The sequence below is a fragment of the Cetorhinus maximus genome, chromosome 12, assembly GCF_964194155.1.
Source record: "Cetorhinus maximus chromosome 12, sCetMax3.hap1.1, whole genome shotgun sequence".
NCBI lineage: Eukaryota > Metazoa > Chordata > Chondrichthyes > Lamniformes > Cetorhinidae > Cetorhinus > Cetorhinus maximus.
In genome coordinates, this window is record NC_135890.1 from 124,725,112 (window position 1) to 124,742,538 (window position 17,427).

Below are 17,427 nucleotides of genomic sequence, written 5' to 3' on the forward strand. Positions count from 1 at the left end.
CGCTTACCTTCATCCGAGACCCCTGCCTCACTATGACCAGAGGAGCGAGCTGGCCGGTGGCATTCCAGCTCCGGGGCATCACTCTTGTGCTTTGTGAGGATGCACAGATTTGGCACACCTCTACTCATTCTGCAGCGCTCCGCAGCATTATGACTCCTCTTCTCCTGACAGGGAAAAATGACCTCACTATTGCTCCATCTCCCTGAAGGCCCTCTCCTGATTCCTCCCCACCCGGCCCACATGAGCATTGGGTGAGCTGTGTCACTGTAGCACACCTCACCCTGCAATACACTGAGGCCAGTCGTGCTGACAATCCAGCCTTGGCATGATAAGCTTAAGTGCCAGTTGGCATACATGCTCTTAGACCCCTGAATGTTCCAAGCAATGGGCACCTGACTAAAGTTCTCCGCACGGGTCATTTCTGCACTTCCCCTTGCTGACCGCAGCAGATCAGTGAACCTTTTGCAGCACTGAATCCACGTGTGGCGCACCACGTCGTCCCCACTAACCTGGGTGGCGACCTCTGTCCAGGCCTTCATGGTCAGGTGGGGCAGCCATGTCTTGCCATCCCTGAGCATTAGGATATGCCGCCTGGCACTGACCTCCTCGACCGGCACTCCCAGCCTATCATCTGAGAAACAGGAGGCAGAGTGCACACCCAACTTGCCCTCCTGCCTTCCATGACCACCAGGTGCCGAGGCCATGTCTGTACACCAGGACACTTCATGAATAGCTTCCAGACAGCTTCCTCAGCCTCCCCCACAACTCCTGGCAGCCTTCAGGGAGATGCCCTTTCCGTTTTTTGAACAGCCCGCCGGATCCCGCACCTGATGTGTATCCACCCCCATGCACGGAAAACACATCCAGCGGTCAAGTTTAATGTTGGGTGGGCCTTAATGGGCTGTGGAAAATGTGTTCCTGGCGGTTGTACTCTGTGTTCCTGATGGTTGTACTCAGTATTCCTGGCGGTTGTACTCTGTGTTCCTGACGGTTGTACTCAGTATTCCTGGCGGTTGTATTCTGTGTTCCTGGCGGTTGTATTCTGTGTTCCTGGCGGTTGTACTCTGCGTTCCTGGTGGTTGTACTCTGCGTTCCTGGTGGTTGTACTCAGGATTCCTGGCGGTTGTACTCTGCGTTCCTGGTGGTTGTACTCTGCGTTCCTGGCGGTTGTACTCTGCGTTCCTGGCGGTTGTACTCTGCGTTCCTGGCGGTTGTACTCTGTGTTCCTGGAGGTTGTATTCTGTGTTCCTGGAGGTTGTATTCTGTGTTCCTGGCGGTTGTACCCTGTGTTCCTGGTAGTTGTACCCTGTGTTCCTGGCGGTTGTACCCTGTGTTCCTGGCGGTTGTACCCTGTGTTCCTGGCGGTTGTACCCTGTGTTCCTGGCGGTTGTATTCTGTGTTCCTGGTGGTTGTACTCTGTTCCTGGCGGTTGTACCCTGCGTTCCTGGCAGTTGTACTCTGTTCCTGGCGGTTGTACCCTGTGTTCCTGGCGGTTGTACCCTGTGTTCCTGGAGGTTGTATTCTGTGTTCCTGGTGGTTGTACTCTGTTCCTGGCGGTTGTACCCTGTGTTCCTGGCGGTTGTACTCTGTTCCTGGCGGTTGTACCCTGTGTTCCTGGCGGTTGTACTCTGTTCCTGGCGGTTGTACCCTGTGTTCCTTGCGGTTGCACTCTGTGCCTCTGTTTATAAAGCCCAGCGTCCCATTTGCTTTAATAATTGTTCAATAATATGTCCTGCAATATTGGGTGTGCAATGCATAACATATTGGGCGGGGCACTTATCAGAACTGCCTTTAAGCCCATTGTCAATGTAAATCAAGAACCTGATGTCTAATTCTGGCCTCCTTGCAGAATTGGTTTCTATCAGACTGCAGCATGCAGTGAATAAATGGAAATTGATGCCTACTATGTGGATGATTATATATTATTTCATTTTGAACTGTAAAATCAACAGTTTTATTCATAAACGGTGTCATCTGTAAGTCTATACAGGAGGCTGATTTCCTTCAAAGCTTTTGCTGCTTAAGGTGGAGCAGTGTACTGGGGGAGCTACCAGGGGATGTCAGAAGCCCATGTCACCAACTCCCAGCAAGGAGCCAAACCTGGCGAAGGAGGAGGAACGGGAGGAAATAATGTCACTATGAAATGTCATTATTCAGAGTTATAACTAAAGAATGAAGCAGAAATTAGAAAGCATTTTTACCCCCTGATCCACTAATGAGTCTTGTTAAAAAACTCATTGAGGGCCAGGCTGAGATTTTGTTGGGATGTACAGGCTGCATAATGGGCCAAGGGCCAATGTGCATGGAGGTGGAAACACGATGGGGAGCCAGTCATGGTCACCCCAACAAGATAGGTGGGTGCACAAAGGGAGAATGGCTCAGAAGTGAGACATATTATGGCCCTGGTACCATTGGGTCAGCGCAAGTTGTAGGGAGAGTTGTTACTTTGTGCTCAGGCAGTGCAGGGTGTTTTCACCCTCCTGATATTGAGGGCGACAAGGCTTCCAGATTCACATAAGAGGCCATCTGAGCACAAGGAAGTCAGCAGCTGACAATGAGATTTTATGTCCAGTAACGATGAGGAGCAATCTCATCTGAAGGAATGGCAGAGCCCGAGGCATCAGGAGGGCAGAGGAGGGAGATGAGAGGCAGGAAGGCAATAGAGGCCATACCCTCAGCATTGGACCTACTGCCGAAGATGGGGTTATCTGGAGATGCTGGAAAACCAGTGCTGCAGGTGACTGCGCCTATCCAGGCAGATGGTCACAGAGATAAAAACAGAAAATGGCAGAAATACTCAGCAAGTCATGCAGTATCTGTGAAGTGAAACCTGAAATTTTAACTCTGTTTCCCTCTCCGCAGATGCTGCCTGTCCTGCTGAATTTTTCCAGCAATTTATGTTTTTATTTCAGTTTTCCAGCATCCACAGTTTTTTAACTTTTGCACTTGAATAACTCAACTTCTGACTCTCCAAAGCCTGTCCACCATCTACAAGGTACAGGCCAGGAGTGTGATGGAATACTCTCCTCTTGCCTGGATGAGTGCAGCACCCACAGCACTCAAGAAGCTCGACACCATCCAGGACAAAGCAGCCCTCTTGATTGCCACCCCATCCGCAAACATTCATCCCTTCCACCGCTGTCACAGAGTGGCAACAGTGTGTACCATCTACAAGATGCACCATAGGAACTCACCAAGGCTCCTTCGATGGCACCTTCCAAACCTGCAATAGCTACCACCTAGGAAGACAAGGGCAGCAGATGCATGGGAATGTATCCCTCCAGGCCACACATCATCATGGCTTGGAACTATATCGCCATTCCTTCGCTGTTGTTGAGTCAAAATCCTGGAATCCTCTCCCAAACAGCACTGTGGGTGTACTTACACCACACGGACTGCAACGGTTTAAGAAGGCAGCTCACCACCACCTTCTCATTAGGGATGGGCAATAAATGCTGACCTTGTCAGCAACGCCCACATCCCATGAAAGAATATTAAAAAAAAGTTGAGATGGTCACAGAGATCTGTGCCCTCATTGTGGAATCCTCACACTTTGCAACATTGCTCGTCGTGTCCTGCCAATAGCCATGAGAGGCACTGCAGCCTTGAACTTCTTTGTGTCTAGCTCCTTCCAAGGATCAGTTCTGTGACATCTCGCAAGCAGCTGCATACCACTGCATCTCACAGGTTACCTATTTGGAAGAGCTGGGCAGTACGTTCAATTCCAGACAGATGGGGCCTTGTAGGCACAAGGGGCAGAGGGTTTCGCCCCCATTACTGGATTCCCCCAACTGCAGGGCTTCATTGATTGCACACATGTGGTCATCAAGGCACTGAGTGACCGGCCAATCAGATTCATCAACAGGAGGGGCTTCCATTCCCTCAACATTCAACTGGTCTGTGACCATAACAAGAACTTCGCAGCATGTGTGTGCTCACTTTCCTGGGAGATGGCATGATTCCTTCATCCTCCAGCAGTGCAGGATGCCACAGATTTTCATTCCATCCCCCAAATTCCATAGATGGATTCCAGGGGACAAGAGAAATCCTTTGAAGAAATGGCTATTCACTCCACTAAGAGACCCTGAGATAGAGCCATAGAGGCACTATAACTGAAGCCATCTGCTCACTAGGACCACCATCAAGTAGGCCATCGGGCTTCTGAAGGTACAGTCCTGATGCCTGGACCAGTTGGGTGGCATCCTGCTATACACTCTTGCAAAGGTCTTGTGCATTGTGGTGATCTGCTGTGCTCTCCAATACATGGCCCTTCAGAGAGGGGTGAACCTTGAAGATGGTGAGGCATTACATCCATACAGCTCATCGTAGGAAAAGGAGGATAATAAAAGGAAGCTCACACATCAGGCTTCATGTGTCAATATTTACATAGTGTTCAAAAAGAAAAAAAGTACACAGGTATAGTGGAAAGAAACCCCAGTGACCCACCTGGTAAATGTGCAATGTGGGGGTTTTCACTCTTGGCCACTTCTTTCAGCTTGTGACTTCAGATGAGGTGGAAACAGCCTGTCCTCTTGTCTCTGATTGTGGCTCAGGTGCACATGATGATTGTACTCATCGTGGAGGTGCAAGTTGGGGCCTCCGACATGGAACTCCAACTGTTACTGCTGGTCTAAGTAGAGGCCCTACATCTGTGTTCACCTTTGCAGGGCTGTGTCTGTTCTCTATACTTCGAGGGGATTTCCCACAGCTGCCTCCTCCTGCATGCTTTTAATATTCAAAACATTTTTAAATAATTTTTATTTTTCTTCTCACCAGACAACAGAAGAAGAGAAGGAGTTGCAACGGAATATTAAAATAATCTGGGAAAATCTCTTTGATGAGGCCCGTAAGATTGACCGCAGACTAGGCACTGTAAAGAAGAAGTTCACCAAGGTAATATAAATTACTCTTCATTAGTTTCCTGTACTTTGTTATCCTTTCCTTTGTTACCTCTAAATTTCTAATGCTCTCCTGTCCGGTCTCCCACCTTCCACTCTTTGTAATCTTGAGCTGATCCAAAACTCTGCTGCCTGTGTCCTAATTCACACCCAGTTCCATTCACCCATCGCCTCTGTGCTCGCTGACCTACATTGGCTCCTGGTCCAGCCACACCTCAACTTCAAAATTTCCATCCTTGTTTTTATACCCCTCTATAGCCTCGACAGTCCCTTGCTCTATAGTCTCCCCCAACACTACAGTTCTCCGAGATATCTGCACTCCTCCAATCCTAGTCTCTACCATTCTGTAAGGACAGTAAACATTAGTGAACCAGATGGGTTTTTACAACAATCGGTAATGGTTTCATGGTCATCATTAGACTTTTAATTCCAGATTTTTATTGAATTCAAATTCTACCACCTGGGATTCAAACCCAGGTCCCCAGAGCATTACCCTGGGTTTCTGGAATACCAGCCCAGTGACAATGCCACTACGCCACCACCCTTATAAAAGCAAAAAAGGAAAGGTGTTGCATTTGTATAGCTGCAGGGCATCACAAAGTTTTAAGAGAGTACTTCATTAATGTCCAGGGCTCTGCTGTGAGCAATATCATATAGTGGCGTTAAAAAACCTGTGTTTGTTTCATTTTCATTGAACATTTTATTGATTAATTCTAATGATTTTGGAGAGTGAATAAAGCAGTTTGATGGTGGTTGGAGGCAGACGGTCAGGTGATGATTCCTGAAGGAAACTGTCAAACCAGAGTTGGTAATCCTACCTTAACCCACCCACTCTCCCAAAGTCCCTCACTTCTCAAGATTTTTGCCAAGTTCCTTCATAAGTCAGAAGTCTACAGTCCCTGCCATCATCCAACTCCCAAAAGTTGAGAGCATACACAGAAATAAACTCCATATATACTCTTTGTGATTAAACTCTTTACTTTCAGCAGCTACATTCACACAAAATGCCAACAGAATTCCTTCTCCCTTTTTACAACTTTAACAATCTAACTCCTTTTTCCCAGCATCTTTCCATAACTCTAGTTTCTAATCAGTCACTCCTCAGTGCTCCCTCAATGAGCTGAATTGCATAGAATTTAATAGAAATAACAACATATAAGTCCATTGAGCTAATGTTGATGTGTAACCACCCTCCTAATGCCGTGCGCCCGCCCTTTTCCATGTATTCATTCAATTATGTTATCTGAACAGGTGTTTAATTCACTTTTGGTTTTGGGATGTGGGTGACAGTAGCAAAGCTGGCATTCACTACCCATCCCTAACTGCACTGTGAAGGCAGTGGTAGACCTATTCTGTGAACCACTAAATTCTTATGGTGACAGTGCTCCCACAACAGAGTTAGCCCTGGACTTCCAGGATATTGATCCAGCAACAATGAGTAGGAATTACTTCAGGCTTCATTGCATTTTCATGCTGGCGGAGGAATGCTTTTGCTTATGAACGCACTGTTAATTCTGTACTCAGTGAACATTAGTGTTAGCTTGAACAAAAAAAATCTAAAATATTTCTCATTGCTGGATTTCAGACTACCGAGCAAGAAATTCAAATGTTTGCGTCAAATCTTGCTGCTTTTGCTTCAAATTTCCGACTGCATGGCCCAGGTTCCGTGGGAGAGGACTTGGATACAGGTTAGAGAACCATGCAGGCAAACAATCAACCTTATGTAAACCAAATATAAGTGTTGTGTAAACATTCTTCCATCATGAATTTTCCAAAATTCTTAATTGTACAAACTTTGTGATTAACTTGGGAGTTTTCACAATCTTGCTAGCTTCACTTACTATGATTTTCAGGCAATCTCATGTCTATAACTTATTGTCAAATCATAGAATGGTTATAGCACAGAAGGAGGCTATTTGGCCTGACATGTCCATGCTGATTCTCTCCAACAGCAATTTAGCTCACCCCACTCCCCCACCTTATCCCTGTTTCCCTGCAAAACTTCCCTGCAGTTATTTATTGAATTTGTCTTTGAATGCCTTGATTGAATCTGCCTCCACCACGTTCAGAGAGTGCATTCCAGATCTCAACCACATGCTTCGTAAAAAAGCTTTCTTCATGTCACCTTTGGCTCTTTTGCCATTCACTTTAAACTGGTGTCCTCTGGCTCTCGACTTTTCCGTCAATGGGAATAGTTTCTCCCTATCTACTGTGTCCAGATCCCTCAAGATTTTGAATACCTCTATCAAATCTCACAACTTTCCCTCTCTAAGGATAGCAGCACCAGCCTCTTCAATCTATCCATGTACTCAAAGTCCCTCATTCCTGGAACTATTCTCACGAATCTTTGCTGCACCTTGTCTAATGCCTTCTCATCTTTCCTAAAGTGTGGAATTGGATATAATGCTCCAGTTGAATCCAAAACAGCCTTGTATAAAGGTTCATGAGAACTTCCTCACTTTTGTACAGTATGCCTTGAAAAACCCAGGATCCCTGATTACTTATTAACCATTTCTCAATCTGCCCTCCAGCCTTAGACAATTTGTGCACTACACCCTTGGATCCTTTTGCTCATGCACCCTCTTTCAGAATTATGTCCTTTCGTTTATATTACCTTGCCTTGTTCTTCCTACCAAAATGTACCACTTCGCACTTGTCTGCATTAAATTTTATCTGCCATGTTTCCACCTATTCCACCAGCCTGTCTGTATCTCCAAGAAGTCTATCACTCCCCCCCTGACAACTCATAGTACCTCTAAGTTTTGGGTCATCTGCAAATTCTGAAATTGTGCCCTGTACACCCAAGTCTGGGTGTTTAATTTTAACCAAGAAAAACAGTGGCCCTAATGCCAATCCCTGAGGAACCTCACTGTATACCTTCCTGCAGTCCAAAAAACAACCCTTCACAACTACACTCTGTTTCCTTTCACTCGCCAACTTCGTATCCATCCTGCCACTATCTCTTTTATTCCATGGGCTTTAACATTACTGACAAATCTTTTATGTGGCACTTTATGAAATGCCTTTTGGAAGCCCATGTACACCACATCAACCACATGACCCTTGTCAACCCTGTTACATCATCAAAGCCCTGTTACATCATCAACCAAGTTAGTTAGTTGGTGCTGGATTTCTTTAATTAATCCACATTTGTTCTAGTGACTTGATTTTGTCCTGGATTATTGTTTCTAGAAGCTTTTCCACCGCCAAGGTTAATCTGACAGGCCTGTAGTTGCTGGACTTATCTTTACGCCCTTTTTTGAATAAGGGTGTAACATTTGCAATTCTCCAGTCCTCTGGCAGCACCCCTGTATCTAAGGAGGATTTGAAGATTTTGAAGGCAAGACATGAACAATGTGCCCTTCTTTCTGAGTGCATGGGTGATTTATTTAAGAGCATGGTCCCGTTAAATTTTTTTGCCTGGCTGTGCATGCACAGTAACTTAAAGGGATCAACTTGTGCGTGGCCATGAGGTTTGGAGGGAACATCGGACATAAATGTTATGGTCACCAGGGAATCGGTCAGAACTCAAATAGTCAGTTCATGGAACAGCACCACAAGGCAAGTACTGTGGACAGGGATCGTGTTCAACTTAGACTGCCAGTGGTAGGTATGAAAATAGCAGGATTTTCTGCTTCTGCAGTCATAATATTTTAATTATACATGGGATGTGGGCGTCGCTGGCTAGACCAGCATTTATTACCCATCCCTAACTGCCCTTGAGAAGAAGGTGGTGAGCTGTTTTCTTGAATCACTGAAGTCCATGTGGTGTGGGAACACTCACAGTGCTGTTAGGAAGGGAGTTCCTGGATTTTGACCCAGTGACAGTGAAGGAACGGTGATATATTTCCAAGTCAGGATGGTGAGTGACTTGGAGAGGAACTTCCAGGTGGTGGTGTTCCCATCTGTTTGCTGCCCTTGTCCTTCTAGATGGTCATGGTCGTGGGTTTGGAAGGTGCTGCCTAAGGGGCATTGCATCTTGTAGACGGTTGCCATTGCTGCCATTGTGTGCTAGTGGTGGAAGGAGTCAATGTTGAAGGTGGTGGATAGGGTGCTGATCAAGTAGGCTGCTTTGTCCTGAATGGCGTCGAGTCAGGCTTTGGTGAGTCAAGGGGTGAGTTACCTGCTGCGGAATTCCCAGCCTCCGATCTGTTTTTGTAGCCACAGTATTTAAATTGCTGACTCAGTTCAGTTTCTGGTCAATGGTAGCTCCCAGGATGTCGATGGTGTGGAATTCGGTGATGGTAATGCCATTGAATGTCAAGTCATAAAGCCATGCATGCTTATTTCTTATCCTATAGGGCTGGTTTTTAGTGCTTTTATCCTGCTGATATCACAAAACATTTAAACATGGACCCCATATTTTTTTTATTCATTCACGGGACGTGGGCTTCGCTGGCTGGGCCAGCATTTATTGCCCATCCCTAGTTGCTCTTGAGAAGGTGGTGGTGAGCTGCTTTCTTGAACTGCTGCTGGAATACTACCCACTTGCCTGGATGAGTGCAGCTCCCACAACACTCAAGAAGCTCAACACCATCCAGGACAAAGCAGCCCACTTGATTGGCACCCCATCCACAAACATTCACTCCCTCCACCACCGACGCACAGTAGCAGCAGTGTGTACCATCTACAAGATGCAGTGCAGGAATTCACCAAGGGCCCTTAGACAGCACCTTCCATGCCCACGACCACTACCATCTAGAAGGACAAGGGCAGGAGATACATGGGAATAACACCATCTGGAAGTCCATGTGCTGTAGGTACACCCACAGTACTGTTAGGAAGGGAGTTCCAGGATTTTGACCCAACGACATTGAAGGAACGGCGATATATTTCCAAGTCAGGATGGTGAGTGACTTGGAGGGGAGCTTCCAGATGGTGATGTTCCCATGTATCTGCTGCCCTTGTCCTTCTGGATGGTAGTGGTCATGGGCTTGGAAGGTGCTGTCTAAGGCGCCTTGGTGAATTCCTGCAGTGCATCTTATAGATGATACACACTGCTGCTAATGTGCATCGGTGGTGGAGGGAGTGAATGTTTGTGGATGTGGTGCTAATCAAGTGGACTGCTTTGTCCTGGACGGTGTCAAGCTTCTTGAGTGCTGTGGGAGCTGCACTCATCCAAGCAAGTGGGAAGTATTCCATCACAGTCCTGACTTGTGCCTTGTAGATGGTGGACAAGCTTTGGGGAGTCAGGAGGTGAGTTACGCGTCGCAGGATTTCTAGGCTCTGACCTGCTTTTGTAGCCACAGTACTTATATGGATAGTCCAGTTTCTGGTCAACGGTAACTCCCAGGATGTTGATAGTGGGGGATTCAGTGATGGTAATGCCATTAAATGTCAAGGAGCGATGGTTAGATTCTCTTTTGTTGGAGATGGTCAATGCCTGACACTTGTGTGCAACGAGAATGTTACTTGCCACTTGTCAGCCCAAGCCTAGAAATTGTCCAGCTCCTGCTGCATTTGAACATGGACTGTTTTGTCCAGTTCAGTTCCTTTACATAGAAGTTACAGTACAGCAACAGGTCATTCAACTGAACGAGCCTATGCCAGTTTTCATGCTTCAAATGAGCCTCCTCCCACCCCTCTACATCTCACCCTATCAATGTATCCCTCTATTTCTTTCTCCCTCATATATATGTGACCCCACTATTTAAGAAAGGAGGGAGAGAGAAAATGGGGAAGTACAGACCTGTTAGCCTGTCATCAGTAGTAGGAAAAATGCTAGAATTTATAATAAAGGATATGATAACAGGGCACTTAGAAAATAATGGCAGGATTGGGCAGAGTCAACATGAATTTATGAAAGGGAAATCATGTTTGACAAACCTGTTGGAGATTTTTGAGGACGTAACTAGCAGAGTAGATAAGGGGGAACCGGTGGATGTGGTATATTTAGATTTTCAGAAAGGTTTTGATAAAGCCACATACAACTAGTTAGTAAACAAAGTTACAGCACACGTTGTGGGGGTAATATTGGGGGTTATTGGGGGCATGGATTGAGAACTGGTTAACAGACAGAAAACAGAGAGTAGGAATAAATAGGTTGGCAGGTTTGGCTAGTATGGTACTGCAAAGATCAGTGCTTGGGCCCCAGCTATTCACAATATATATCAATGATTTGGATGTGGAGATTAAATGTAATATTTCCAATTTTGTAGATGACACAAAACTAGGTGGAACTGTGAGTTGTGAGGAGGATGCAAAGACGCTTCAAGAGAATTTGGAGAGGCTAAATGAGTAGGCAAAAATTTGGCAGATGGATTACAATGTGGAGAAATGTAAGGTTATCCACTTTGGTAGGAAAAACAGAAATACAGAGTATTTCTTAAATGGTGAGAGGCTGGGAAGTGTTGAACTTCAAAAGGACTTTGGCGTCCTTGTCCATGAATCACTGAAAGTTAACATACAGGTGCAGCAAGCAATTAAGGCAATGGTATGTTGGCCTTTATTACAAGAGGATTTGAGTATAGGAGTAAAGTATATAAATAATATAATAATATAAACATATATATTATATAAATATAACTGTAATTACATAGAGCCTTGGTGAGACTGCACCAGGCACATTGTGTGCAATTTTGACCTCCTTACCTAAGGAAATATATTCTTGCCAAATAAGCAGTGCAACGAAGGTTCATTAAGTTAATTCCTATGAGGAAAGATTAAAAAGACTGGGCCTGTATTCTCTGGAGTTTAGAGGAATGAGAGGTGATCTCATTCAAACATGCACAATTCTTATAGGGCTTGACAGGGTAGATACAGGAAGGATGTTTCCCCTGGCTGGAGGAGCCTAGAACCAGGGGGCGCAGTCTCAGAATAAGGGGTTGGCCATTTAGGTCTGAGATGAAGAGGAATTTCTTCACTCAGAGGTTGATGAATCTTTGGAATTCTCTACCCCAGAGGGCTGTGGAGGCTCAGTCATTGAGTATGTTCAAGACGGAGATTGATAGATTCCTACATATTAAAAACATCAAGGGATACGGGGATAGTGCAGGAAAATGGTTTTGAAGTAGATCAATCATCGTCTCATTGAATGATGGAGCAGGCTCGAAGGGCTGAATGGCCTACTCCTGTTCCTATTGCTTATGTTCATATATATTTACCTAAGTTTTCCTTTATATGCTAGAAAAGCTGTAATTATGACTATGCTCTTTATTCCTCGTTGTTGAATGCAGGACTTGAGATCTTGGGCAAATTTGAAAATGAGGTGGAAGAATTTGAACGAAACCGTCAAGAACTGGCCAATGCTGAAAAGCTTTTTGATCTGTCGATTACAATGCACCCTGAGCTGCTGTCACTTCAAAAGGAAATAAAAGGCTTGCGACAGATCTATGACATCTACAAGGCACAGCGGGTATGTTTGTATAGCCTACTCGATTTATCCATGCTTTATTTAACACATGGGGCAGAATTGTTCCAGATTTGCACTAAGTGCAATAGCAGGGGGGAAATAGAGCGTTTTACCCGCTGGCTGCAATGGCGACTTTTCACATTGTGTTGTCCCAATCCCACCTCATTAATCATGCATTCCGAGGAAACATGCTGTTTCTATGGCGGGTGGCTTCTGATTCGCCTGCCACGCCATCATCTCGCTGTTTCATCACGCCAGGCACCATATTTAAAGTGCAGCTGCTCGCACACCTTTCAGTGCTTCCAGCCCATGACTGCTGCAAAGAGACATGGCCCTGAAAGGCAAGAAGACTGCAGTCCCCCAGTTTAGTGACGTGTCCTTCGAGAGCCTTTTTGATGCCGTGGAGGGGTGTGGGGCAGTTCGATCCCATTCCAGCTTCCCCTTCTCCTCAAGGAGTCAGCCAGGGGCCCTCAGGCACCCATAGGGAGGAGGATTAGCAGGTACACACCCCGGGGCCATCCACCCAGGTGACTCCGGGATTGTCCAATGCATCCGAATTCCCTCTTCCTGTGACCCCAGCAGCTCCAGCTCCACAGGCCGAGGAGGGTGCCACTGCCACACAGCAGGACCCTAAAAGCAGGCCAGGGTTCTCCAGGTTCGGCCTGCCAGAGGACACCCATCAAGGTCATCATAGACAGGGCGCCGCAGTCAGCAGGCTGCCTCCACCTCTGCTGTGGATGTCAGGGGAGCACCAAGACATAGAGGCAGGGTTAGGAAGTTTAAGAAGATGCAGTTGCACAGTCTGGGCATGGGCTGTGCAATTTGTACATAATGTTCACTATTGTAAATAAACTCCCATGAATCTCTTGCCTTTGGCTCCTTGTTCTGATGAGCAGTGTTCCTGTCACTCAGACGCGAAACCATGCTTCCTGCACAAGATAAAGGCAAGTGTCTCAGTCCAGAGCCTCTTCCCTGTGCTTTGTGCAGCCTTCAGACCAAAGTGATGGCCTGGCCTCACAATCATTGGACACATTGCTGATGCCTGCACCTCAATGGTGCTTGTCATTGCTACTGGAATGTCATGGGCAGGCGTCACAGAGTTCCATCATTCCCTCTGTGTGCTCTCAGCACCTTTGAGGTGGGGCTGGGCCCCATCTCTTCAGCATCTGTGACCAGGACACTGTACTCCTGAAGGGGTCAGGTGCTGAAGGCTGACAAAGGAGCAGATGCATTTAAAGTTTCACGGCTGTGTCTCCATGAGATGACCCTGATCACAGAGCGCAAACAAACTGCCCTTGGCCTGACAGGAGTCAGGCATTCTCAAAGGCTATGTAAAGATCTATGGAGTGTCCTCACTGCATGTTGTCATCATCTTCCTGGAATCGAGCGACTATTAGGGCCTCCGCTGCGTCTCCATGACAGGAGCCTTGTCACAGAGGGCATGTGCGCTGCCATCAGCCAGACTAGAGTTGAACGTTCACAGATGCAATGTAAGGATCTGTGGTATCTCCTCACTGCATGTCGTCATCATCCTCCATGACTCTAGCAACTATGAGGGCCTCCCGAGCGCACCTGCCTCATCTGGTCAGTGTTATGGCCTCATCACCGGCACCCTCACCTTTGAGGACCTCCTTACCCTCATTCCCGTTGATGTCCTCCTCATTGGAGGAGAAGACGTGCAGCTCCTCCATCTCCTCCTCAGCCAGCTCCTCTCCCCGTTGCAGCGCCAGGTTGTAAAGGACGCAGCAGATGACGACGATGTGTGACACCCTCTGCGGACTGTATTGCAGGGCCCCACCAGCTGGTCCAGGCACTGGAACCTTATCTTCAGCATCCTGATGGTTTGTTCTACCAACGTGCGAGTTGCAGCATGAGCCTCGTTGTACCTTCACTCTGCTGTAATCTGAGGATGCCATACAGGTGTCATCAGCCATGTTCTCTGTGGGTAGCCTTTGTTCCCGAGGAGCCATCCCTGCAGCCTGTGTGGAACCTGGAAGACATCAGGGATTTGTGACCAACTGAGAATGGACACTCCCTGGGAACCGAGCGCAGACCTGCAGGATGCAGTTGTGGTGGTCGCACGCCAGCTGAATATCCAGCTGAGTGGAAGCCCCTGCGGTTGACTTAGTTGACCGCTTGTTGCCATGGAGATCTGAGTGCCACGTGAGTGCAGTCGATGGCACTCTGCAACTATGGGAAACCTGAGATCTGGGAAAATCCCAGCGCTCTTGCTTCCTGGCTTTCCTTATCCCGGGCGAAATGCGCAAAGTTGTGTGCCTTCGTGAAGATGGCATCTGTGACCGCATGGATGCATTTGTGGGTGGAGGCTTGCGATACCCCACAGAGGTCAACTGTGGCAGCACTGAAAGGAGCCACTGGTGTAGAAATTGAGCACCGCGGTCACTTTCAGGGCCACTGACAGTGTCACCGTGGTGCCAAATCCTGCAGCAGTTCCCTAGACATGCACAGTCTTCCACTCACCTTCTGGGAGCAGAAACAACCAGACCTCGAAGGGACACCTCTAGTCAGGCAGCGGGCTGAGTTTGAAAAAAATCCAGGAGTGATATCACAGGAAAACTAAGTTGATTGGTTGGTGAGAAGCTGCTGTTAGGAAGTGTGTTTAAATAGCTTAAAACTAGAAAAACGTATCATTTATAAAGAAGTAGCTACTTGGATTTTAGTGAGGAGCACTAGCAATAGGGAAGTAAAGTTAAATCAAGTCAAAGTGAAATAAAGTAAAGCAAAGTAAGATAAAGTTAGTGTAAGTGTAGTAAAGTTAAGTTACTAGTAATTTATTCTACTCATTCGACTTACTCTAAGTATAATAAATAGTTTTTAGAGTTACAGGATAGCAGGTCAGCTTGGCCAAGTGGAGTGTACATCCTGCGGTATGTGTAAAGTCATGGAAGCACCATGTGTCCCTGACAAACACATCTGCAGGAAGTGTCACCAGCTACACAAGCTTGCGCTCCGGGTTTCAGAACTTGAGTGGCAGCTGGAGTCACTGTTGTGCATCCGCGAGGCAGAGAACTACGTGGATAGCACGTATAGGGAGGTGGTCACTCCACAGGTCAGAAGTGCACAGCCAGAGAGGGAATGGGTGACTGCCAGGCAGTCTAAGAGAACCAGGCAGGTAGTTCAGGATAAAAACAAAAAACTACTGCGGATGCTGGAAATCCAAAACAAAAGCAGAATTACCTGGAAAAACTCAGCAGGTCTGGCAGCATCGGCGGAGAAGAAAAGAGTTGACGTTTCGAGTCCTCATGACCCTTCAACAGAACTGAGTAATATTAGGAGAGGGGTGAAATATAAGCTGGTTTAAGGTGGGGGGGTGGGGGGAGAGAAGTTGGGGGAGGGGGTGGTGGTTGTAGGGACAAGCAAGTAGTGATAGGAGCAGATAATCTAAAGATGTCACAGACAAAGGAACAAAGAGGTGTTGAAGGTGGTGATATTATCTAAGAGAATGTGCTAATTAAGAATGGATGGCAGGACACTCAAGGTACAGCTCTAGTGGGGGTGGGGTGGAAAGACTGACAGGGCATTACAGATATAGATTTAAAAATAATGGAAGTAGGTGGGAAAAGAAAAATCTATATAAATTATTGGAAAAAACAAAAGGGAGGGAGAAGAAACGGAAAGGGGGTGGGGATGGAGGAGGGAGTTCAAGATCTAAAGTTGTTGAATTCAATATTCAGTCCAGGTAGTTCAGGAGTCCCATGTGTCTATGCTGCTTGCTAATTGGTTTTCTATTTCGGATGCTGATGAGGGTGATGGTTCCTCAGGGGGGTGCAGCCAAAGCCAAGCCTATGGCACCACGTGTGGCTCAGCTGTATGGGGTGGGGGGACGGAGGAAGAAGAATGGAAGGGCAAAATTGATAGTGGATTCCATAGTCAGGGGATGAGACAGGTGTTTTTGCGGCGGTAAGCATGACTCCAGGATGATGTGTTGCCTCCCTAGTGCCAGGGTGAAGGATGTCACGGAGCGGCTGCAGGACATCCTTCAGGGGGAGAGGGATCAGCCAGAAGTTGTGGTCCACATTGTACCAAGACATAGGTAGGAAGAGGGATGAGGTCCTGAAAGCAGATTTCAGGGAGTTAGGAAGGAAATTGAAAAGCAGGACCTCAAGATCAGTCATTTTAGGATTACTCCCAGTGCCACATGCTAGTGAGCATAGGAATAGGAGGATAGATCAATTAAATATGTGGCTGAAGAGCTGGTGTAGGAGGGAAGGCATCAGGTTTCTGAGGCATTGGGACTTGGCCTGGGGCAGGCGGCACCTGTACACACTGGACTTAACAAGACTGGGGCTGATGTACTCATAGGGAGATTTGCTAGTGCTGTTGGGGTGGGTTTAAACTAGCCTGTCAGTGGGGTGGGCACCTGAGGGGTAGCCCAAATTGGAAGAAAGTAAAGTTGGTCGGAGAAAGCAGTAGTGAGACCAGAAGGCAGAAGAAACAAAGCAGAGCATTGATTATGCTTCGAATGCAGAATGATGTCAAAAAGACAAAGTTGAGGGCACTCTACCTAAATGCACACAGGATTCGTAATAAGGTAGATGATCTAAAGGCACAAATAGAGGTAAATGGGAATGATATAATTGCCATTACAGAAACATGGCTGCACGGTGACCAAGACTGGGAACTGAATATTCAAGGATATTTGACATTTAGGAGGGACAGACAAGAAGGGAAAGGAGGTGGAGTTGCGCTGATAATAAGGGATGGGATCAGTGCATTAGTAAGGGAGGATCTCAGATTGGAAGAACAATGTGTGGAACCTGTTTGGGTGGAGCTAAGAAACAGCAAAGGACAGCAGACATTGGTTGGAGCTGTTTATCGGCCAGCAAACAGTGGTGGTAATGCGGGGCATGGTTTTAATCAGGAGATGAGAGAAACATGTAGCATGGGAAATACAATAATCATGGGTGCTTCAATCTGCATATAGACTCGGTAAACCAACTGAGCTCTAATGCTGTGGAAGACGAGTTTCTGGAGTGTGTTAGGTATAGTTTTCTAGAGCAGTGTGTTGAGGAGCTGACTAGAGGACAAGCTATTTTAGGTCTTGTATTATGTAATGAAAAAGGGCTAATTAATAATATTGTTGTAACAGAACCTTTAGGGATGAGTGACCACAATATGATAGAATTTTACATTATGTTTGAAAGTGAGGTAGTTCAC

General features: G+C 46.6%; 2 protein-coding genes across 2 annotated transcripts in view; one reads left to right on the forward strand and one right to left on the reverse strand.

Annotated features, from left to right (window-relative positions):
• eif2b1 (eukaryotic translation initiation factor 2B, subunit 1 alpha) overlaps positions 1-17,427 on the reverse strand; it is a 1,065,098-nt gene that overhangs the window by 259,904 nt on the left and 787,767 nt on the right. The gene's annotated exons all lie outside the window — the stretch shown is intronic.
• dnah10 (dynein axonemal heavy chain 10) overlaps positions 1-17,427 on the forward strand; it is a 350,590-nt gene that overhangs the window by 94,656 nt on the left and 238,507 nt on the right. Inside the window, 3 exon segments of the mRNA XM_078554603.1 lie at positions 4,777-4,893; positions 6,484-6,586; positions 12,074-12,252. Coding sequence (XP_078410729.1) covers positions 4,777-4,893; positions 6,484-6,586; positions 12,074-12,252 — 399 coding nt within the window.